Source organism: Zeus faber, assembly GCF_960531495.2.
Source record: "Zeus faber genome assembly, chromosome: 3".
Classification (NCBI taxonomy): Eukaryota; Metazoa; Chordata; class Actinopteri; order Zeiformes; family Zeidae; genus Zeus; species Zeus faber.
Window position 1 is genome coordinate 23,185,081 of NC_137190.1, and position 24,203 is coordinate 23,209,283.

The 24,203-nt window shown below is 44.2% G+C and overlaps 1 protein-coding gene across 1 annotated transcript in view; it reads left to right on the forward strand.

Moving 5' to 3' along the window:
* Nucleotides 1-8,747: 8,747 nt before the first annotated feature.
* Nucleotides 8,748-24,203, forward strand: part of otog (otogelin) — a gene marked incomplete at both ends in the record, with an annotated part of 45,497 nt that continues 30,041 nt past the window's right edge. The window contains 20 exons of the mRNA XM_079997291.1: nucleotides 8,748-8,766; nucleotides 9,677-9,775; nucleotides 9,875-10,032; nucleotides 11,367-11,488; nucleotides 11,673-11,881; nucleotides 11,997-12,127; nucleotides 12,618-12,724; nucleotides 13,299-13,408; nucleotides 13,664-13,789; nucleotides 13,974-14,082; nucleotides 14,576-14,622; nucleotides 15,531-15,676; nucleotides 16,476-16,608; nucleotides 17,378-17,555; nucleotides 18,766-18,890; nucleotides 19,140-19,352; nucleotides 19,737-19,902; nucleotides 21,983-22,057; nucleotides 22,209-22,252; nucleotides 22,729-22,894. Coding sequence (XP_079853417.1) covers nucleotides 8,748-8,766; nucleotides 9,677-9,775; nucleotides 9,875-10,032; nucleotides 11,367-11,488; nucleotides 11,673-11,881; nucleotides 11,997-12,127; nucleotides 12,618-12,724; nucleotides 13,299-13,408; nucleotides 13,664-13,789; nucleotides 13,974-14,082; nucleotides 14,576-14,622; nucleotides 15,531-15,676; nucleotides 16,476-16,608; nucleotides 17,378-17,555; nucleotides 18,766-18,890; nucleotides 19,140-19,352; nucleotides 19,737-19,902; nucleotides 21,983-22,057; nucleotides 22,209-22,252; nucleotides 22,729-22,894 — 2,483 coding nt within the window. The remainder of the gene's footprint in view (nucleotides 8,767-9,676; nucleotides 9,776-9,874; nucleotides 10,033-11,366; nucleotides 11,489-11,672; nucleotides 11,882-11,996; nucleotides 12,128-12,617; nucleotides 12,725-13,298; nucleotides 13,409-13,663; nucleotides 13,790-13,973; nucleotides 14,083-14,575; nucleotides 14,623-15,530; nucleotides 15,677-16,475; nucleotides 16,609-17,377; nucleotides 17,556-18,765; nucleotides 18,891-19,139; nucleotides 19,353-19,736; nucleotides 19,903-21,982; nucleotides 22,058-22,208; nucleotides 22,253-22,728; nucleotides 22,895-24,203) is intronic.

A 24,203-nucleotide genomic window follows, 5' to 3' on the forward strand; every position in this document is an offset into this window, starting at 1 on the left:
AATCTTGGATGTAATGTTTTTAGAGATAGCAAAGTGATCGCAAGAAAAATGTAAGTACAACAGTTTGTTGGCGTCACTATGGATTTGTGACTAAAGATGGGTTTATCCGGTGTGGTATTTTGTCACACAGTGCTCGATTTGCAATGGATACGAATGAACACAGTAATAGATGTACGTGTATGTTAAGTATGCAGCGGCGTTCTAGAAGTGACAGGTATTGTGCTGACCAAAACGAAGGCCAATAGGTGATTCACAGAATTGTGCATGACACAAGAAGAAACCACCAATGTTGCCATATGAGCCCTTCCTGACTGTTGCTGTGCCTTTGGTAATGGTCATTCATTCAGCAATCCATGAATCACTGTAGGATAAGCAAACGCTTGAACTTCGTTAACGTGTTGTGTTTTTTTGCATTACAGTTAGAATTTTTGTCCTCGTATTTTAGCCATTTTCAATACCGCTTGGTGTTCTACACTAAAGCTGCCTATTTAAGGTGTGACTCTGTGACTCACACCATGGATTGACCCACTGGTGCTTATACAATCAATCGACTCAAGATGGTAGATTGAAATGTGCCGGCATTTAGGGTTTCCTGGCCCTGGTTTGTTTTGGTATTAGGTTAAAGCAACTGGTGGCCAGATCAGATCTAGGGAATACCCAGCGCACTGCGGGGCTGTAATAGGCCCCCGCGCCAGAGCTTTCCCACCCCGGGGTTAAAGTGATAAGTGATGCTTCATTTGGATGAAATCCTTGCTGGACGTTGTGGTCTGAGGCACTTGGAAGATTTCTGCTGTGGGTTGGGTGCTTCCAGCGATCGCAAGACTGCATGTTAAAGTTAAAACTCATGGCTCCGAAAGGTCTTAAATCTTTATCGGTGAACACATCAGCAGAGCCCTGACTGGTGCACGACACTTCTCCCTTGATTAGATCATAAGATTCACTGATTTATTTCTTCCTTGAAAGATGCTTTTCAGATTCAAGCACAGGCGGCGTCTTTTTGTTGTTGTTGTTGTTGTTGTTGTTGTTCGTTTTTGGGAGCGCGGTGCAGAGTTAGAAATACCAAACTCCATACATCACCGTTCATAGTTTGGTTTCCACCGGCTCCAATAAAGCAGTTGTTGAAAATTGAAGGTGTGTTTTATTCATCTTACCTTTTAAGATGTATCTGTTGTCTGAAGGGTTTGTTTGGTTGTTATGGACAACGTAACCCCACTGTTCACCTAATTTCGGCCTGAACTCTACACTCAAATGATGGGCTAGGGAAGTAGGGACCTCATGTTAAACTTCCCATCTCCTGATCACCTAACTCGTACTTATTTTCTCGAGTGGACTCATTTGTAGAGGATGGGTCTCAGATTGATTGGGGGTACAAACAGACCGCGGGCCGACCATCCAGCCCTAGAGACCATGAAAGTGGCTCGGCCATTGGGCGATGATGGCAACTCTTCTGACTAAACTCAGCGCCCTGTAGTGTTCGTGGGGACTCGGCCGATCTGATAACGCAGTGTCTGTCGGCGGGAGATTACAGGCCGTGGCGCCAAAGCCCCGAGTTGGGGGAAAAAAAAAAAAAAGGCCGAAAGCAATCGAGGACCCTGATTTTGTAAGGTGTTATTAGGGAATTCGGGAAATACGCCCTCAGCTGTGCACCGCCTGTGAAACTCAACAGACTGGTGCTATAGGGTTGCCAGTTCAGCCGTTGCGGTTCGTACCTGGCGACCCCCAACTCACTTGAAACAGCGCTTCACGGTTTATAATCTCTGCCCACCCGATGGATAAAATCATTCAGAATGTTGTTGCATTTGAAATAACTCTGGTCTCGGTTTCCAATTGTCATAAAGAAGCAAGGTAGGCCTATATTCTAAAAAAAAAAAAAAAAATTCTTGAGGTGCTCTATTGTGTATTTCCATTATTTCAGGGAAACTAGGCTCGCTGATTCCTTCTACAGCCTCATAATGAGTTAACACTGTCAATGATTGTATGAAATAGGCTAAACTCAGGTTGCTTTCCATGGAAAGGACATACTCAACCGCGATGGGACTCTGTCATTTTGAGTACAGCAGTCACTCATCTTTCATATTATTTGAATATGACTCTATGAACACACAGTCATACAAGTTGATGGTGACTCAATTAAAACGGGAGACAATGCCGAACCCCGTCCATACTGACATCCACGGGGGGATGGCAGTCGCTCCTGGCCGTAAAAAGGCCGCCTCGGCATCTCAGCATTGAAATGCAGCGTCCCGTTATTACTGGAGCTCTTTGTGAGCAGGCCATTTGCTTTCCTGCTTGGATTGACACTCAGCGTCTAGAGAGTTGGATGGAGACGTCAACGCACAGCGCTTTGACGACATGGAGAATGGAGGCCGCAATTAGCTTACAATTGGCTGGCTGGAGGGTTTCACTCTAGGCTCATTGCGGGAAATTAAAGCCAGAAGTTGTCTTCATATTTCAATTATTGTACTTGAACGCGCTTCAAAACAAAGTCGCTAAAATGACCATTTGTGGGATATGTGGGATGTTCAGGATTTTGTTTTTATTTGTAGATGTGGAAACTCCTCTTCACCCGGTGTGCCCCACCATGCTCTCACCTGTTCCCCTCCATCAGTCCCCCCCCCCCCCCCCCACCACCACCACCCCACCCACACACATACACACACACACACACACACACACACACACACACACACACACACACACACACAAACACATTATGCTTGTGTCTCATTTCCATTTATGACACCAGACACCGCGGCAGAGCGCTACAAAGCTTTAGGGGACGTGGGAGCACCTCAGACCGTCTCCCCCGGGGGGATTCGCTCAAAGCCCGTCTTTTCTCCTCCTTTCTCTTTACACGGGACCACTTCCTCTGCCGAAACTCCAGCTCCCTGTGTGCACATAAGCCAAGGTCATTCCCATTCAAATGCTACATTTGAGGGCGAGACCTGCAATAGAGGCAGAGTGAGTCATTTTCTGCCTGTGTCAATTTTGAAATTAGTTTTTGGGGTTACAGGTGTTTTTTGGGGTCGAGGTGTTTGGGAGCTAGAGGTAAGTCCCAAACTTGGGACATGTTCCATTTACTCTTGGCTAATTCCACCTAGCCTCCTCTCTACAATAAACTGGTGTTAACAACCCCCCGTCGTCTGTGTCTCTGTGCCGGAGGGCCCTGAAAACGTCACTTGGGTGGGGTGTGGTGGCGAAACTGCCACACACCCATACAGTATACAGTATTTTTGACCCCACAGCCCGTCATGTCCGCAGCCTCTCTCTCATGCATATATATCTCATCCTGTAGCCTCTCCTGAATATATTTCTCATCCAGCCGCCTCTATCTCATGCATTTATTTATATTTCTGCAGCCTCTCATGCATATATTTCTCATCCCGCAGCCTCTTTCTCATGAATATATTTCTCATCCTGCGGCCTCTCATGCATATATTCCTCATCCCGCAGCCTCTCTCTCATGATATATTCCTCATTCCGCAGCCTCTCTCTCATGTATATATTTATATTCCTGCAGCCTCTCATGCATATATTTCTTATCCCGCAGCCTCTCTCTCTCATCCATATATTCCTCATGCCGCAGCTTCTCTCTCATGTATATATTTATATTCCTGCAGCCTCTCATGCATATATTTCTCATCCTGCAGCCTCTGATGCATATATTCCTGATGCTGCAGCCTCTCTCTCATGTATATATTTATATTCCTGCAGCCTCTCATGCATATATTTCTCATCCTGTAGCCTCTCTCTCTCATCCATATATTTCTCATCCCGCAGCCTCTCATGCATATATTTCTCATCCTACATCCTTTATCTCATGCATAGATTTCTCATCCCGCAGCCTCTCTCATGCATTTATTTATATTCCTGCAGCCTCCCATGCATTTATCTCGCATCCCGCAGCCTCTCTCTCTCTCATGCATATATTTCTCATCCCGCAGCCCTGCATACATTATGCAAATAGGCGCTGGTTTTATAAGGTGGAGCTGGGTGTAGGCAGAGCAGCTGATGGAGATCAGGACGGTCAGCACTGGGTCTCTGATCGGAGGATTCAGGGTGATGCTGTGTGACAGAATGCGTGGATGGTTCAGATAAAGCAGAGTTCACCTGGCAGGACACAGAGAGAGTCCACGCACTGTGGATCTCATGTGTCACGAATGGATCCTAACTTGACTTTGAGCTGGAACAGGTTGTTGCGGTTATTATATTTTTACTTCATCCTAATTTATCAAGGTAAGTGCGCAAAAAAAAAAAAAGAAAACAAAATATATATAATACGAGACAAACAGAGGAGATTATTCATTTGCTATCAGTTTCACGCTTCTGTTATTTTGGTAAAATTGGCAGAAAGTTCGGAAAAGATAACACGTTAGTTAAAGTCCGCAATTTGGCCAAGAAAATAATTGATCTTCTACAGTCTTATCTGTTTATAAGTCTTCAAATGAGTCTTCGCACCATCTCCCCACTATTTATTTTATTTTGATAACAGTTAAATGTTGTAAGTCTATTACTGTTGAAATTGTAGAAGTTTTAGACATTAATTGTCCCTAGTATTCTTATTTAAATCATATCTACAACAGTTTTACTGGCTTTGTTGCCTGTAACATTGGGATTTCATCATTTATTTATTTATTTATTTATTTATTTATTTATTTATTTATTTATTTATTTTTTAATCCATTTTATTTTCTCTTTCATTTTAGCGCAAATTTCCTGGGGTATTGATAGTGTGAATATTTCTTACTGGCATGATATTAACAAGTAAGTGGAGCGATTATTATTATTATTAGTATTGTAAATATTATTATTATTATAATTATTATTATTATTATTATTATTATGCCAATAACATATATATTTATTTTTAATATATATATATTTTAGATATTTTTTGTATTTTTTAGATATAGATTATTTCTTATTGTTTTTGTTGTTGTTATGTTAGTATGTTGTTAGTTGAACATGGAGTTGATTTTTCACGTGGTTCTGTGGCAATAGTCTACACCAGTGGTTCTCAACATAAGCTCTGGGGACCCGCAGGAGTCCTTCGAGAGGCTCCTGCCTGCATGTGGAAATCATTAACAGTTCAAAATTCATCATTATAAAATTGATAAATTGTTAGCACCTTAAGAGGATGTACAATAATGACTGTTTTGATCATAGTTTCACTGTTATATCCCTTACTAGAGTATAGACAGACAGGTGTGGAAGTTTGGAATAAATCTTATCAAACAATAAATATCTTCTCAGTTTGGGGTCCAAGAGATGAATTCTTATCAAATGGGGTCCGTAGCCTAATGCATATCAAATTGAGGGTCCTTGATTTGAAAAAGGTTGAGAATCACTGGTCCATACAAAACATTCGAGGCTGAAAATCAACAATGCCAAATGCTCATTTTTTTTTATACATATAGATTTTTTTTATAATGGTCATTTCTTCAGATGCCCCATTATGTGTGTGTCAGGGAACCGGTCTGTGTGTTTGCTCGGTCCATTTTTCTCTAACCACCACCAAGTGCTGATTACCTGTGAGGAACAAACCTTTCCTTGTTCTCTTTCTCCCAACAGCAAAAGCAGCAGTATAATGCTGCCGAAATGGGACACCGCTTCCCAAAGAGGGCAGGTAGGCTGTTTTGAAACGCTGCATTGATGGCCCACGTTAAATACGTCAGGCCCACAGACACAAGCAGATGGACCTTAATGGCCGAGAGACTTAATGCAACAAATGAACGATTCCAAACTGTCTGAAACGGTGTCTCGGTTTCCATTGTTCGCTATCGACAACAGATGATTCACTTCTCAAAACAAGGTTCTGCAACATAGATCATCTTCATATTGGTAGTGAAGATTTTGCATTATATGTGTATCTTTCCTATCGGTATAACCATTTAAATGTACGAAGGATGAGACTTTCCAAAAAGAGATGAAGCAACTTACAAATAAAAAAAGAAGACACGGTACCCAAAACCAAGGCTCAATGTTCAAGTTTGAAGTTTTTCTTTTACTGTTATAAGCTTAACAAAACAGCATGGAAGCAGATATTGCCGGCTTTGACATACTTGTACATAGACCCACGTGGTAAAAAAAAAAATACAAAATAGTAATAAAACAGTAGTGCTAAAAATGCAGTAAAAACAAGAAGCATACACATTTAAATCAATGTATCTAAGCAATGTAGGCAGGAAAATATATTTATTCAAGTGTGGAGTATATACAAGATGAAAGTGGCTAAAGTCACAAGGTGCGCATAATAAATTGTAAAAAAAATTTTTACTGCAGTGTATTTTTTATTATTTATGACTTAATCTAATATATCTAAACACCTGCTGTGGAATGTAGAGAGTGTGCCTTTTGAGAATTCCCTTAATTGAAGCTTCACTAAAGTGAAATGAATGGTCCCATTAGGAATATAAAATAATGTGTAGTTATTTTGATTTGTTTTAATGTTAATCAATAATATTTTTTGATGGCATGTTGACACTCCCATAGTCTGCCTTCCACTGCGCACAGAAAGGCGTGAGAATCTGAATGTGGCTTTTGCAGGTTAGTAAACTAACACAGCAATTAATGGCGCAGGTTGCAAAGGTGGGACGCTTTGTTTCTGTCGGACCAGGACCTGCCTCCCTAGGGCCTATAGGGAGCTGTTCTATCTGATGTCTGATCTGCAGAAACGAGTTCTCCCGGCACGCTATCGATTCCTTTTACCTAACATTCAAAGCCAAGCTAGAATGTGAGAGGAAAAAAAAAAGAAGAAAAAAGCATCGCATAATCGCTCACGACGACAGCATCCCTGCTTTTGGACGTGTCGTTCTCACTTCAGGTCACGATAGTTGATTCTAAGCAATGCTTAATAATTCATAGCAGCAACCCCCCGTCATCGACCTCACATCGTCTTTGTTCCTGCCCTGAGAGATGAAAGCACTGGTTTGAGATCTCAGGTGTCCGGGCGGGGCTGGGTGGGTTTGTAATACCGCTGCTGTCTGTAATACTGGAGTCCCAAGTGGACTTATATATGCCCTATCTTTTGGGAGGTAGAGATGGAGAATTCATAATCTAGACACAGGTGGCACAGGCAGCTCCTTTTCATGTGCGACAGATACTCCCGACACTGTGTATTTCACGCCACCAAAGCCCATCCCAAATGGGGGGAAAAACCCACACAACAGTAGGGAGTTTTCAGCTGGATGGGAACGCCTGCGTTGGAATTCACAGAGGAGTCGTTAATGAAGGCTGGATGACAGTTCTTTTCTTTCAACCTCTCCCTTTTCCCAGAGTCTCCCCCAATTCCATCCTTAGTGGGCACTGTTCTGATTTGGCACTCGCCAGTATAATTCTGGAAGGAATTTAACCAAATGAAAATAGAATTTGATGTTTTCAAGCAAATCGCTGGACGAAAATGGCCATTTATGCACACTTGCATACTGTACACAGATCGGGCTCTCAATTTGTAAGAGACCACTCTAATAATTGGTAGTCAGAGGCTGACAAGCTTGGATGTAGGATCAAATTATGCTGGTGGATCTGTATTACTAGGTGCTATTATGCATACCAAATTACTGTTAATTTGTTTTTCTTTTCAAAGGAACTTCAGAGGGCAGCTATTGTGTTACCAACCAACTCAACTTCCTCCAACATTTCGACGGCCCGCACGACATCAGCCAGCCTGATGCCAGCCTCCTCCAACACGACGCTCATTCAGACAGACCATTCACCGGCCCCGACACTCCCCAGTGCAACAAACCTCAACTTATCCAGAACAGTGTCAGGAGAGGCCTTACCTGATTTGTCACTGATAAGCACTGCGGCATCCAGTCAACCACAGAACACCTCAACATCCAATAACCAAACACAATCCACCTCAGTACCAACCAGCCAATCACCTTCCAACTCAGCACAATCTAGCCAATCATCATCCGGCTCAACAACTATCCAATCACCATACACTACACTACCCAGCCATTTGTCATCCAATTCAATGCCATTGAGCCAATCACCAGCCATTCCCGGGCAATTGAACCAATCAGCAGACACCTCGAACAAGCCTCCAACCGATTCAAAATCATCTCACCAATCACCATCCAGACAAACGTCCTCTTACCATTCATCATCCAGTACGACACCGCAATCTACGCACACCTCATCTGAATTAACGCCATCCATCCCATCACCGATAACTATACAGCCCCATGGGCAAACATCAACCAGCAAAACACAATCAAAGAATAAATCATCCAACATAACGCCACCTAACACATTGCCAGCATCCTCGACCCAATCAAAGCCTATCTCATCCAAATCAACGCTGTCTAACCAACTACCAATGGAGGCAACGAAAACGTCACCCACTCTCTACCAATCCCCAGATACCTCCACCCAATCAACGCCTGCAGCATCCAGCCGCACTCTATCCAAACAGTCACCCACCGGCCCAACTGAACCAAAGCCAACATCACGCAGCTCAACCTCACCTACCCAATCACCCAGCGGCTCAACTGAACCGCAGCGAACGCCACCCGGCTCCACGCTATCCACACAATCACCCGCCAGCTCAACCGGATTGAAGCATGAGCCATCAAACCCGACGCCACTGGGTGAATCATTATCCAGCACATTGCAATCAGCACATAACTCAACACTACCCAAGAATTCTTCAATCGTCTCAAACCGAAACCCGATCCTTTCTGCGAATGCGTTGGCCAATTCTACCATCGCTGACCAACATTCGGTCCATCCATCTGCGCATAATGCGTCATCCCGCTACGGGTACGCCAAGGAGGGACTGAAGGCCTCATTCCGCAGAACCCCAGGTACTGTTTTAAGCACTACTAGTATTGCTTTGGTGCAGCTTAATTCGTTGCAACCAACTAGTGCAGGTGTGGTTAAAACAAGTGTGTTCAGACTTTGGTTGACTTGGCTTCAACATCCTCATCAGTTTAGGCTGCTTCCAGGTTTTTTTTTTTTTTTCCAGTTTTCTATTTCCACTTTCAATTCACAGCCCCTGGATGTATAATACCCAAAATATAATACCCAGTGACCTTCTCTGCACAAGCCAGGTTGAAAATAGGGAAAGGACCCTTATCCAAGTTACCCAACCCTAACACCCGCCTACATACAGCATGTCCTCTGTCAGCTGTGACCCTATCGGACATGGCTGACTGGGCTCACCGTGGCAGGCTCTAAGCAGGTTGCCACAACTCCATAAGCCCACTGTTCACCTGCTCCACCTTAACCACTGAGCAGCTGGTGTGAAGGCAAGATAAGAAACTACCACCAGAAGAACTGTGCAGTGGCTGGAACAATTCTGGGGGGCCCTGTCCTTGCAAAAGGAAAGGCTGACATAAAGGTCCCATTTGTGAAGATATCAGGCCATGGGGGGTTGGAAAAGAAGAACACGAGTTGGGGATTTCCTCCTGAACTACCATTATGTAAAGTTAGGAAACGCTCACTGATTGGTAAAGTCACCATTAAGGCTATATGAAATTGACATGGTTGGTCTATTATCCCACATTATGGGACATTACAGCCGACATTTTACATGAAGGCCAGAGCTCTTTGCTTAAAAAAAGTGGCAATATTTATTCTGTGCTGAAAAAAGAAAGACGAGAGAGTGAGAGAGAGAGAGAGAGAGAGAGAATTCACAAAGTTCATGTTTGTGACCTTGGTCTCTGTGCAGGGCCGTGTTTGTTTCCTTGTCTAAATGGAGGACAGTGTGTTCAGTCGGACTCTTGTGACTGCAGCCTATATCAAGCCACCGGCGCCCGATGTCAAACAGGTAAGTGCTCTACCCTTTTACGTATGATCCCCATGTCTTGGTAATCAATGTATAATTTCAATTGCTCCGTGGTTGTCAAATCTTTCATTCTATATCAAGTGCCAAATCCTGGCTTTGAGAGAGAAATGACGTGCCGGTCCTGGGGCCAGTATAACTTTGAGACCTTCGACGGCCTGTACTACTACTTCCCTGGGAGGTGCACGTACACTTTGCTGCGGGATTGTGAGGATACCTCCACTTCCAATATCATTGTCCAGGTATTCTCAAGCGCCTCGGGTTGACAGAGCCCTACTGACCAGACACACTGGATTCATTATTATAACTTTTTGATCCAGACCTGAATCAACTATTTGAACCTGAACATTCCAAAATACTGTCCACTTACCATCTACTCCTCAGCCTTTGCCCCAGGAAAAGATTTGCTCTGAAAATTAGTGAAAGCTATCTGGTTATTAGGGTCAATTACTGTTAAATACGGCAATTATCCGCATGACCATCTACTACAGAGCTTGACTTTGTTTCCCCATAAAAAGCACAGCGTAATTATTCATGGGAAAACAAAATCTAGCTCAAGTGGTTAAAAAGCAACACTTTGAACCTCAATTAAAATGTCCTCCAAAGGCACAAATTATCTACCAGTATCCATGTTCTTTTATGCATATACTGTTAAAAACTGACATAATAAATGAGAGCAACTGTGGGAAGGTTTACAATTTCTGTACCACGATTCCAAACGTTCCAAATGCTTGTGTCAGAATGTGTCAGAATTCAAATGCCATTGCCATATTCAAGATTCAAGATTCAAGATTCAAGATTTTTATTTGTCACATACATATACATACTTCCATACATATATGCAGTGAAATGTAATGCAACGCACCCGGTGAACATTCCAAAATACATATCTGGCATGGCAAATGTGTATATTATGTACGGCAGAAGATATATGATCTAATTTATGTACATCTGGAAAACAGGTGTTGTTCTGACCTTTTCTTAACATAAATGTACGGAACATCCGAGAGCTCAGGTGACTCATAGGAACTCAAGAGCTGGTAGGAAATGCAGTTATTATTCTGGGGAACGCTACTGCTTTGGGCCACTGTTATTAACAAAACTCAAATCCACTCATAGTGCGATAGTTGCCATGGTAGAACCGACCTGTTATTTCCATGCCGTCTTTAGAATCAAGTCCAGAACTCCCGTCCGGAGCTCCCTTTTTAAGATGAGAGATTACATTCAAGCTCATAAGAGACTAAAGGATATGTGATGTACCTAAGAGACGGATTGCAACGAGTGAGACCTCTCAAACAATTCTAAAACGTACCCCAGTCTGGGGGATCAAAACAACAACAGTAAGATAATACTGTGGCGTGCGTTTCTACATCAGTCACCTGAAGGAGAAAACGTCCGGCTGGATTAGTGCCACGGTCTGGTCGATGGAGACGGAGGAACGCTCACTTGCTAAATAGGCATCCGATCCCCGCCAACTGGATCGTTCATAAAGCTTATCCCATGTTGTTTCCTTTGTGTTCCATGGCATGGCCATGGTGTTTTGTCTATAGTGTGATAAAGTTGTTTTATCCCATAGATCCACAATGACCCATCTTGTCAAGCCTCCCCGTACACCTGTACACGCTCCGTCAGCCTCTTTCTTCCATGGGAAGGGGAGATCAGGCTGCACAGCACAAATGTTACCTTCCAAGGACAACGGTAATGGTCCAAATCCCAATTTGATCGTGTACAATCCGATCAAGTCATGCTCATCGTGTCGTCATGCACATACTTTAGGAATAGCCGTACAAAATGGTCACTCGCCATGTACAAGACTGAAAATTGAGTCCATCCGAGCTTTATTTTGTGTTTCACCGGTATTGTCTCCGTCTTTGATGTCCAGCCTTGAGCTGCCTCACCACATCCATGACCTGGAGCTCGAGCAGATCGCGCAGTATGTTCTGGTGAGCCAGCAGCAGGGCTTCACCCTGGCCTGGGACGGACACAGTGGCTCCGTCTACATCAAGCTCAGCCCAGAGTTTGTGGGCAGAAGCTGTGGCTTGTGCGGCAACTTCAACGCCGATGTCCAAGATGACCTCAAGACCAGCTATGGTATGTCCAGTCATCGCCGGTCAAAGTTTGGAAATCTTCTCCCAACATATACTTTTGGTTCATTGAGCAGTAAGCTGATTTAAATGTGTAATACTTTCCCCTCATGCGATGTCAGGTGTTCTGACTCAGGACATAGATATGTTTGGAAACAGCTGGATGGAGGCAGAACCGCACCACGGTCAGTGTCCCACGGTGCCCGCCGGCTTCCCATCGCCTTGCACCGCCCTGGATGCACAGGTCCTGATGGTGAGACCAATTTCTTTCTCGCATTCGCTGCTGAGGTACTCGCTGTTAACTGTAAGAAACGCTGTCAGAAATGTCACCCCATAATGAGTCCATTTCATATGTGACAAGGCAGAGCATTCCCCTTGTATCAAGATGTTTCCAGTTTGAACAATTGAAGCTTATTTGCAGTGGAAATGTGAGAAATTATTTCACCCCAATTGGAAGATAGTAGCCTGATTAAAATATGAAACTCCCTTGTGCTGGGCCGGCCACTCTGGATACAATTCACCTGTTGTGTTTATTTGAATTAAAATCCAATGAACAAAATATTAAATACAAATTGCATCGCAGCTAAAATGCAGATTGTCTATGCAGACCATTCTTCACACTCCACCCATTTTGTTGATTTTGCAGATGTGAAATCACCATTTTCATAAAGTTATTAATCACTTATTTATTTTTCCATTGCTTACGCTACATGTGTGTTGCTTCCTTGTCGTCATGGTGACAGAAGGTGGAGGAGGTGTGTGCGATGCTGCTGGAGGAGCCGTTCAGTGGCTGTCATGAGTTCGTCAGCCCTCTGTCGTACATGGCGAGCTGCTCCAACGACCTCTGCCTGTAAGAGCACTCCATACAGAGCGAAAGAAGGACATTAACGTCATATCAGGAGAAAGAAACGAGCGGAGATCGAGTTTGAAGGAGAAAAAATAAAAAGGATTTGGCTAATTAATGTCAGTAAATGAAAATAAAATTATGATTAAAGATAGGGCATCGCTGTGAAGCTCATACAGTATACAGTATATGTATTTTTTGCATTTCATCCATTCCTTTTCTTTTCATTTACACTCACCATAAAACAACCATCACTATCATTCACCTGACCGCCCTTATCATATCAAACTAAAAATAACTTGACGGGAGGAAGCAGAAAAAACGTGTAAAATGGAAGGACCCGTGGCAAAGCAATCCCCAAAGCATTCTATTTCCCCATAAACCTCAGAGCAAACTAAAAGCAAACTGATCACCTGTAACATTACTGTAATAATACTGTAATAAATGTGAATTCCTCCTCTGGAATGGCCCAGCCTCCCAGGTGGCCCGGGCATGCCTCTCCTTCAGCTCAATTAAAAGACTCCTTCTCTCCATCTCACTTTGTCGTGTTTTTTTGGTTTTTTTTTTGTCCCCTCTGAAGGTCGGGTCCCAGCGGTGATGTGGTATGCCAGGTGTTCACCGAGTACGCCCGGGCCTGTGCCCACGGCGACCACCCACTGACCGACTGGAGGAGACACATACCGCAGTGTGGTGCGTCCCACCCCCCCACCCACCCCCGCTGCATGTTTCACTGGTTCCACTGGTTTCACTGGTACACAGGGAACCGGGAGTCTTTCGCTGCGCTCCGATAAATTCAAGATCCCTCTGCACTTTCTTCCGGATTTTCTCCGCTTGTTTCTACGTTCTACGAGTGAGAAGTTAATCGGGAAAAGGTTAGACGTTATGTTATATTTAATATCTTTTTTTCCTTTTATTCCTCTTTTCGGTCTTCATTGTTTTGATCAGCGAAGCAGTGTCCCCCAGACCTCCAGCACAGGGAGTGCATCAGCTGCTGTCCGGCCTCCTGCAACATGGAGCGCATGTGCATCGACAGCAAGCTGGTGTGTCTGGATGGCTGCTACTGCCCCGACGGTGAGTCCAGGAGAGCTGTGTTATTAGCAGGAGAGCTTATTACGGTGTATTCATTATTTAAACTATTTACTGTGGTAAATTTTCTGCTGTTTGGAAAGTGATCTTGCGGTGGGAGTTGTCTGTCTCATGGTTGTTTTGTCGCCCCGTCTCGTCTTGCGGTGGACTGTTATCGACACCTTCTCAGGTCTGATTTTTGAGGACGGGAGCTGTGTGCTGCCCTCGGACTGTCCCTGCGAGTACCACGGCATGGTGTACCCCAGCGGACAAACCGTCCAGGAGGAGTGCAACAACTGGTGAGAATCACCTTCCACCATCGAGACTTTTGTTTCCCGAACATCCAAGCAATGGGACTTGGATCAATGGGACTTTATGGGATGTGATCAATCTGAAAGTTCTGGCAGAAGTTGTGAGGTGCACATTTCGTGGTATTCCATTTACAATGTCTGTTTCCGTCCATTAATGAGGTGAAGGGTATTGTTCCCAAATTGGAGAACACCATTTCTCCAAACAAATTGCATTTAAAAAAAAATTACCAAATCAGAATAAATGCCTTCCTGTGTCTGTTGGTTTATCCATCAAACTCAGCCTTCCACAAACCAGACAGGTCGTCGGGTATAATAGTGAGATTCTGTCCCCTGGAGTCCGTATATTACAGTAGCGCTATCAGAGCTGACCATCTGCGCTCCGTCCGTCGGCACCGGGCTCAGTTTCAGTCGGCGATCCCGTTGATTAGAGCGCTCTTTGATGTCCCCACGTCCACTGACTTCTCTGGACACTCTGTTTCAGCACATGCGTGGGGGGCGTGTGGAACTGCACCGACTACAGCTGTCCAGGTACGTCCAGGCTCTGCGTTTCCGTGGCGCGGCGTCCTATTTGGTTTGGGTTTTTACACAGGAGCCGTCCGCCGGAGCCTGATAATGAAGGAGGACATCTAGGTTAGGAGGGTTTTCCCACTGCCGGTCCCTGAGGTAGTGCAGCTCTGGCCAACGTCAAATTGGTTCTCCGCACATTCTTCAGTAGTTATATGAGCTCTTGTCGATTTCTGTAGGTCACCACTGAGTGTCCCAGCAACCTCTATTTTTATGTAACATGGATTTACGCACAGATTACAGCATTGTATTTTTCCAATGATCCCTCAGAATACATATTGGTTAAGGCACAGTTGGCTTTAAGTGCTTATTTTATATTACATTATATTACATTACATGCATATTAGTATAAATCCTCCTTCATGTATTTATCCTGCAAGCTTCCTGCAATAGTACTATTTTTCTAAGTAGTCATCGTAGACGGCCCTTGAATGCGTTTATAGCAAATGTTAATATCTACAAAATTCCAGGACTTTGCCACAAACTGGATACCACACAGTTCTCCTTAAAATGACGTACTTTTCCTCCAAATTACATAAAGCTGTCGAAAGCTGATTTCTATAAGCTATTAAGAATAGAGAGGTAAAGGGTGAATTAGTCGTAATCGTTCGAATCAAATCTGTACATCTAAGCATGAAAACCAACGCAAGAGCTGAACTGAAAGGATCTGTGAACGGGAGGATAAGCTTTCCTTACGACACGAGATACCGAGAAAAATTTAAAACGACACCCCATCACTGACCTCACCCCTTCACAAAGAATTTAATTTTCCCTTCATTACTTTTGTCCTCAGTACTCTTTCCCTAATAGAAAAAAAAGCACTATATCATTTTACGTGATCCAATAATGGCAATGCTGTTGTCTGTTTTCAGGAGAGTGCTCCGTGACCGGCGACATGTTCTTTCATTCCTTCGACGGTCGGATCTACACCTTCCCAGCGACGTGCCAGTACGTCCTGGCAAAGAGCCGCAACTCAAGGAAATTCACAGTCACCGTCCAGAATGCCCCCTGTGGACCCGTGAGTCTTATTATTCACTTAATGACAATACATTTTCTGATTGTTATCTTGGAAGGGCTTACAATGACACCCGCAAAACGTTGTGAAAGCACGAAGTCGACAAAAAAAGGGACAAAGAAAATATTATTTCCAACAGTCTATCAGCTTAAGCCTCTCAAACAATCATCGACTGAAACCCAGCAAGCCTCCATCAGCTTCTTATCTCTTCGTATGGGTTGCCGTGTGGGTGACTCCAGGAATTGTCCCGATCAAACTACGACAGATAACGAGCATGAAAGAAGCGAGAAACAAAATGGGAACTCCTTTGCCCCCAATTTTCCCAGTGGCTTTTGAGCCGACGATACCCCGATTCAACACCCGGGAGGACAGGCTCCTGGATAAGATGTCACACGTATCAGAGCGGAGGTCCCCGGCCCCGTCCGACCCCGTCTGCTCTCTGAGTGACGGAGCTGTGGAGGGGCTTTGTAGTTTGGGGAGGCGAGGAAAGGTTGAGGTGACGGCGGGGCTTGAGGTGGGGGTCGAGGGGGGCGTGTGGACTGAGAGCTATTGAAGCCCCGTGAAAAAAATAAAAACAAATACAAATGGAGGTGAATGGTGAGAGTTGCAGGACCGGGTTGGGGGGCTGGTTCAATCTCTTGATTATGTGTCTGCAGCGTATATGGAAGAGGCAATTCACAAGATGGGATTGCTTAGTGTTAGCCCCCCCCTGGAACACATGCATACATTAGTATTGAGAATTATCTGTCTATCATGACAAATACCCCAGTGCTTTATCAAAACATCTTGTCTGTGTCGGCAGAATCTGGACGGGGCTTGCATCCAGTCGGTTAACCTGGTCATTGATGAGGATCCAAGAACGGAGATTACCCTGAGTCACCTTGGAGAGGTCTTCAGAGCCGGACTGTACCGCGTCTCTCTGCCCTATTCTGACGGTAAACCCCCCCAACGTCCACCATCGTGCCCCCGGCATTGTTCAGCAGCTTCTTTCAGAGCTCCTCCGAGACCTCGACAGGGCTGGATTGAATGACAGCTGGGCCATTGAGCTGATTTTTTCCTTTGCACAATACGCACAACTCTACCCACAACTCTGAGTTTGCACTTGTTTTGTGTTGCGCAAAATGCCTCTCCTCTGAGTATAGTTCCAATCTGGCCCGCTTGTGTTTTCGTCCCCCGAAATGTTCTCATCGTCGGGCAAACAGCTTTTCATAGAAGTATGTGTAAAAAGCTAAGATATCTGATTACAGCAAAGATCCTTGAACCTTTTTTTCCACTACAATGGCTATGAATCCTTCAGAGTATACCGGCCCTATTATGTATTCATACGGATGCAAACATGCATGAGTGCTTTAGAAAGTTTATATCTATGCTGTGCAATCATTTCACCTTTGAGAAAGTAAGATAAAACCCATGAGGCCGTATTGTAAGGTAGATTTAGAACCCAGCTGTGGCTTTTCCCATTGGCTCAGCCTATTTCACCATTCCATAATAATTACCCAACCTTGAGTAACCCCCCCTTTCAAATGCTATCCCGTCACCCTCTATCCCAGATCTAATTTGCTCCAGTTGTCCCCTGTTGTAAATAAATGGCCCTTATCACTTCTCACAGACATTTTTGATTATTTCTTCTCAGGGGTCAGACACCCTGGTGCTATGAATCCCCTGAATTGATAGAAAACTCCTTCTCTCCCCCTCCCTCCGCAGAGGTCTTCCACATCCAGGAGCTGTCTTCCATGTTCCTCCAGGTGAAGACCGGCCTGGGTCTGCATCTCCAGTACAGCTGGACGGAGTTCCGGCTCTACCTGCGGGTGGACCGGTCCTGGAAGGAGGACACTGTGGGTCTGTGCGGCACCTTCAACGGAAACACTCAAGACGACTTCCTGTGAGTGTGTCCCCGAAAAACCTCCCTGCTTCCCGACCCCCGTTGACCCCCCTTCTTCAGGGGAGCGTGAAGGCTGCCTCTCTCCCGCCGGTGGAAGGAAATAAACGAATCCGTCCGTGCCCGTGGAAGGAAGCGGGGTTCAGGATGGAGGGAGAGGGAATGAGGATGGGATAAAGAGAGCGAGGAGGAGAGGAAGAGACGGTGAGACAGGCAGAGAGACCACAAAAGACATACGGAAAGAAAAAGATGGAGAGAAAGTGCTCCTGTCGATCCGCCTCTCTCGCTGTGAAACGAGAGTATCCTCCTCTCTTCCTCTCTCCACTCCCTCCCTCTCACTCTCTCTCTCTCTCTCTCTCTCTCTCTCTCTCGCTGTAATGAACACTGAGCAGCCGGCGCTGCATCAAAAGCCCTCCTCTAATCACCTCTTTTAGAAGGAACAGTTGAGCACCCAACTGCGATGACCGAGGGCTGGACGAGCTACCTCCACAAGGAATTGACTGTTTGTTGGAAAAAAGAGGATCTACTGCGCCGCAACCTTAATGGCAGCCACGCTGAAGGGCGGATGTTGTCTAACAGCTGTAAACGGATATACATCTGAGTAGCTGAGAGAGCAGGAGGACAAGGCCTATATGTTTTTGGAGGGGAAACACAAACGGAAGTCACTCTGCTGAGAGAAAACAAACCATTGCTTTGCAGCTTCATACTCTGTATCCAATATCCTGAAGTAGTATAATGTGCTGTGAACAAAATATTTGGCCCGTGTCTTTTCTTTTGACACAGAATGTTATTGATCTACAACCTAAACCTAATCGATTATAAAGCATACACACCAACCCATCATCGGAAATTCATATGTATTTCATTGATTTATTAAAGATAGTCAGTCAAGAAATCAGCCACGACCATCTTCATCCGATGCATCACCTTGAATCGAAATGGCTGTCAGGCCAGATGCCACCGTGTGATCGGGTTTTTGGTGTCCTGCTGCGGGTCAACCCATCGCAGAGGGTGAATGGGCGCCTCAGGAGACTGCCCGCCTGGCCGCCAGGCACGTCTTCTCCGCGGTGCTGCACTTGACCTCCTGTTGGGAAAGCAGCGTGGCCCTCACCTCTGCCTGAACCGCTTTTCTCTTAATGTTCAGGCGATTGTTACCTTTTAACTTACGATCGTCGTCGCTGAGGTGCGCTCTCGTCTCCCCGCCTTCCTGTAGCTCTCCATCGGGGATGATAGAAAGTACACCCCAGCTGTTTGGAAACTCCTGGAGAGTGTCGTCGGCCTGCTCCCAGAGCACCACGCCGCCCCAGCTGGACCCTTGTGACACACACCAACAAGCCGGTAAGATCCCCCCCTTCTGGTGGACTGCATTAGAAGTGGAGATGGCAAAATACTACCTTTTCTTTCCTGATGCAAATGCCAATACTGTCTTGAGTATCTGCCGATACGATACTTTCTCTAACTCTTGACTCTCCTCAACCAGACCGTCTGGGAAACCAGGCGTAAAGATACTGTGCTGTAGATTGTTTTTCTACAATGTCCGTTTCCAAGTTCACCTTCCCTTTCCCGCTCCCTAACGTCCTTCCTCAGTGTCCTACGCCTCGGAGATGTGCGACATCCTGAACCAGGACCTGTTCTCCGCCTGCCACGAGTACCTGAGTCCCGCTCCCTTCCACCAGCAGTGTCGCTCGGACACCTGCAAGTGCGGCGCGCCCTGCCTCTGCTCCGCCCTGGCCCACTACGCACGCCACTGCCGAAAATACTCCGTCATCATCGAGTTCCGTTCGCACGTGCCCGACTGTGGTGAGTTCTCCACCATGTTGAGAAGATTCCAACTTAATGTCTTTGCTCGGGTGGTTCATTCCGCGTACGTGGTATTATATCACACTTTTAGTCTTAAATGGTTTCACAGGCACACATTCTAGGGATAGACATTATATATACAGTGTCTGGTTTACAGCAAGATTGGCAAAATATCCCTCTGATCGGCTGGTGCAGTTGTTCTAATATCATCAGAGCACAAATTGATCCCACTGTTTTGGATTTTTTGCAAAACAAATCGCCTCAAAGAGGGAAATTAACGTTCACAAAGTCTGAAAGTAATCCTTTATTCTTGATGTATCTTGATGGTGTCCGTATTGGTCACATCATTCTTATGTTTTTTTGTTTTTTTCATCTCTCCCTCAGCGGTGGAGTGTCCGGACACCATGCAGTACGGGACGTGCGTGTCGTCCTGCCAGCGCCGCTGCTCCTCCCTGTCGCTCCCCCAGCGCTGTGGAGAGGAATGTGAGGAGGGCTGCGTCTGCCCAGAGGGAACGTACTACCACGCCCACTCCCACACCTGTGTGAGCAGGTAGGACTGACAGGATGGATGGGTAGATGAATGGATGGATGGAGAGATAGATAGATAGATAGATAGATAGATAGATAGATAGGTAGATAGATAGATAGATAGATAGATAGATAGATAGATAGATAGATAGATAGATAGATAGACAGATAGATAGACAGACAGATAGATAGATAGATAGATAGATAGATAGACAGATAGATAGACAGACAGATAGATAGATAGATAGATAGATAGATAGATAGATAGACAGATAGATAGACAGATAGATAGATAGATAGAAAGATAGATAGATAGATAGATAGATAGATAGATAGATAGATAGATAGATAGACAGATAGATAGATAGATAGATAGATAGATAGATAGATAGATAGAAAGATACGTAGATAGATAGATAGATAGATAGATAGAAAGACAAATAGATAGATAGATAGATAGATGGATAGATAGATAGATAGATAGATAGATACATAGATAGATAGATAGATAGATAGATAGATAGATAGATAGATAGATAGATAGATAGATAGATAGATAGATAGATAGATAGATAGATAGATAGATAGATAGATAGATAGATAGATAGATAGATAGATAGATAGATAGATAGATAGATAGATAGATCGATAGATGGATAGATAGATGGGTAGATAGATAGATGGATGGATGGATGGATGGATGGATAGATAGATCTGCAGTACACATCAGAACAGAATAAGGAATACAAATAAAGTAATAAAAATAGAAAAATAAATTGCTATATACAAAAAAATTCAATGTATAAAAACATATACAAATATATACAAATATTAAAAAATAAATAACGAGAATTAAAAATAAATGATACGTATCATTTCAAGTATTTTACTGGTTAAATTATGACTAATGTACAACATTTGAAATGACCATTCATCATTTTAACTTTACTTTAAAAATAAACGTTGTAAATCCTTTTTTTTTTTTTTTTTTTTTTACAATCAGCCACACATTAGGGTCCGTACATGTCAGTGAATCAATAAAGGAGGCCATTAGAGGTCGATTTATTTGAGCGGCATAGCGTTTCTGTCCTCTCTTTCCCGGGGCTCCAGTACGGAATCCCGCGACACCCCTTGTTGCGTGTGCCGAGCAGCTCTGGGGTTCGATCCGACGCCGCTGGCCCGCGGAGCTCCGCCAAACACGTCCACACAAAGTGATATTTGTATTTTTTTCCGCTAAAGTTTAGGTCAGCCTTTAAGTGGAAACCCGCGTGTCTTTCCCGCCAACGCTGCAGACCCGGGTAATTGCGCTCTCTCTTTCAAGCCCTTCTCACCGCCCGGAGAACCCGGCGCAGCTTAATTCCTCTTAAATGTCCCCGGGTTTTTACATCGGCACCGCCTTACTTACTGCGCACTAGAGTTACATCAAGGAATCCAAAGTGAAACCCCTCTTTCATTCTCGCCCGAGCGGGGGCGACGGCGCGGACATCCGAGAACCAGTGAGAAAAATTTTGTACTACAGAGGCCGATGTGTAGCGCTGCCGGGGCCTATATGTTACGGCGTCTTTCAAGCCGGGCTACGCGGGCTCAGGCCGGACTTGGCTGCAACCGCATCCCAGCGCCGAGTTAAGTAACAAGAAGCAGTTTGTTGAAACAGGTGACAAAGTTCATGCAGATAAAGAGTGCTGGGAGATGCAGGATGCAGATTGTCTTGCTTTGCTGTTTTCAAAATGAGAGACCTTTTGCCTCCGGGAGTGAGTTTCCGCATTTCAGTCAAAACAGACACCGTACACATGGGTGTTTCCGTCCTTTTTTTTTTTTTTTTTTTTTTTTTTTTGTGTGTTTCCATTTATGCCTGTTGTAATTTGTTGTGTGCGTGTTCCGGACGACTGTGTGCATGAGTGCGTTTGCTTGTGTGGTTTAAGATCGGTACTCCCACCAGCATTGATGGAACTCAGGACACAGGCTTCAAGCAGTTATTAGTTATTTTGAAATATTTTATAAGCACCGTGTGATTTGCTCTCATGATTGAAATAGTTTTATTTAACAGACAGCTCTGTTTTTCCAAATCGTGAATCAGCGTGTGTTAATGTGTGTGTCCACAGGAGTGAGTGTCCCTGCAGTTTTTTGGGGACGGACTATGAACCAGGGGACGTGATCATGACATCGGCAGGAGTTCAGTAAGATGACCCTGCTTCCCCATCCTCAGCGACACCGCAAATGAGCAAAATATTATAAAAAATAATAATAACCTGCAGTAGCCAGTCAAACTTATTTCACACTCACGAGCTTTGTGCTTTAAGCGATGCTACTCCCTCTGCTTCTCCTCAGGCTTTGTCACAACGGCAAACTGGTTTCCCAAAGCACTGACGGCGGTGGGTTTTCACATCTATAATACTCTATAGAGCATTAGATGCTGTAGTGTCAGAACGCTCAATTAACACAAAACCAGAATAAATTATACCCATTGACAACTGTGGTCGTGTTCTGCATGCATATTTATTAATCTGTTCACTATATTTATATTTAAAACCGACACGCAGCCATGCTGCCATAGCCCTTTAATTTATCCGTATAGTCTGAATATTAGTATTTTATTTATTTATTATTTTTTAGGTTGCTACGATTTTTTTTTTACGGAAGTCCAATTCGGACCTTTCCCAAATAAAACAATAAAAAGCATATGAAATAATTTCCAATGGGTTCTTGCGATTGGAAAAAGGCCAAAACATTTTGAAAAGGCCAACCAAACAATTTTTTTAAAATTTGCCTAGAAAAAATGGCTGATTTAGCAGTAAGTGTTCAACCCCCTTTCAACATCTGTGTATTTTACTCCGTGTCTTTCATTCAGACACGCGGTGCCCCGTGGGCCAGCGCTACCAGAACTGTTCTGAGGGGGAGGACGGCCTCCTGCTGGGCCGAGGCGTGGCCTGCGAGCAGACCTGCCAGTCCTTCCTGCTCAACCTCACCTGCTCTGCACACGAACCCTGCGTCCCGGGATGCACCTGTCCGCCCGGGTGAGCGCTGCCTGTCACACGCCTTGGTGATGCCTTCAGTTCTCGCAGTTGGAGCACGGAAACGACGAGATTCATGAAAAATTAATTTTGACCGTGAATTTAGAAGTTGGAGAAGCTGAATGCACAATGGGTGCAAAATGTAAGCAAGATGAAAAATGAAATACAAGATGGCGCCAAATGTGTCAAATAATACTACTAATAATAATAATAACTTTATTTATATAGCACTTATCCAAACAGGCCTCATAAAGTGCTTCACAGAATTAAGATAGAGATAAAAATAAATTCTAATAAAATGCAGCCGGTTAAGTGCATTCAAGCAATCCCTTAGAATATAACATAACACATAAGATAACATAACATTTAATACCACTTGAAAACGAACATTTCCAAAAATGCCTCTGCATCGAAGATAGTGAAAGCACATTCATAAATAAATAAGTATATACAAGTGACAATAAGCAAACCTGAGTGACATTATAAAAAGACCACTTTTAACCCGGAAGATCTATAGCTTACAAGAAATGAAAATAAATATTTAAGCAGAAAAATATGTTTAACTAGGCTGTGAATAGTTGAACCATTTCTAATGTACCGTTGAAGTATACTTTACACATTTAAGTAAATGTATTTTGGCATCTACCTAGAATTTTTTTTTTTTTAAATGGATATAATATATTGATCATACAAATATTGTCTCACGTGGTATCTTTAATAATAATCAAAGTTTTGGTATTAAATCTGTGCGTCTGACCAGGTCTGATGTGTGCTTAGAGGAGGTGTTACGGGAAGGTTGCTGGTTTAAATCCACACTTGGAAAGTCCGCATGTCTTCGTCTCATTTTCCATAACAGTTCAACAACCAACATCCTAGTGATGCTGCTCACTAATCCACGAGTCCTTTTTGGCTTTACTGGAGGAAGTCCAACTCATTAAATGTGGGGGGGACGCTGAAAAAGAGAGGTCGCGTGCGTCAAGCGAGATGTCCTTTTGCACAATAAAGGTCGAAAATGAAAGAGCGGGCGGTGAACTCAGTTCTGCCGGGAAAGACGCGTCTCCGATTCTCAGGTCGGAACTTCCGCGTCGATGAAGGCTTTGTACAACCCTGTATATACAGTATTAAAAAATAAAATAAAATAAAAAATGTCTGTGGGTGGACACTGTCATAGGGTATGCTCCAGTGACATTTCACTCTGCCTGTTTCCCAAAAGAGACGACGGTGTGTGCGCATCTGGTCTGGAATCCCCCTCCGCCCCCCTCCCCCCTCCGCCCACCCCGGTCGCTTAATTTGACCGCTAATCCTTTTTAAT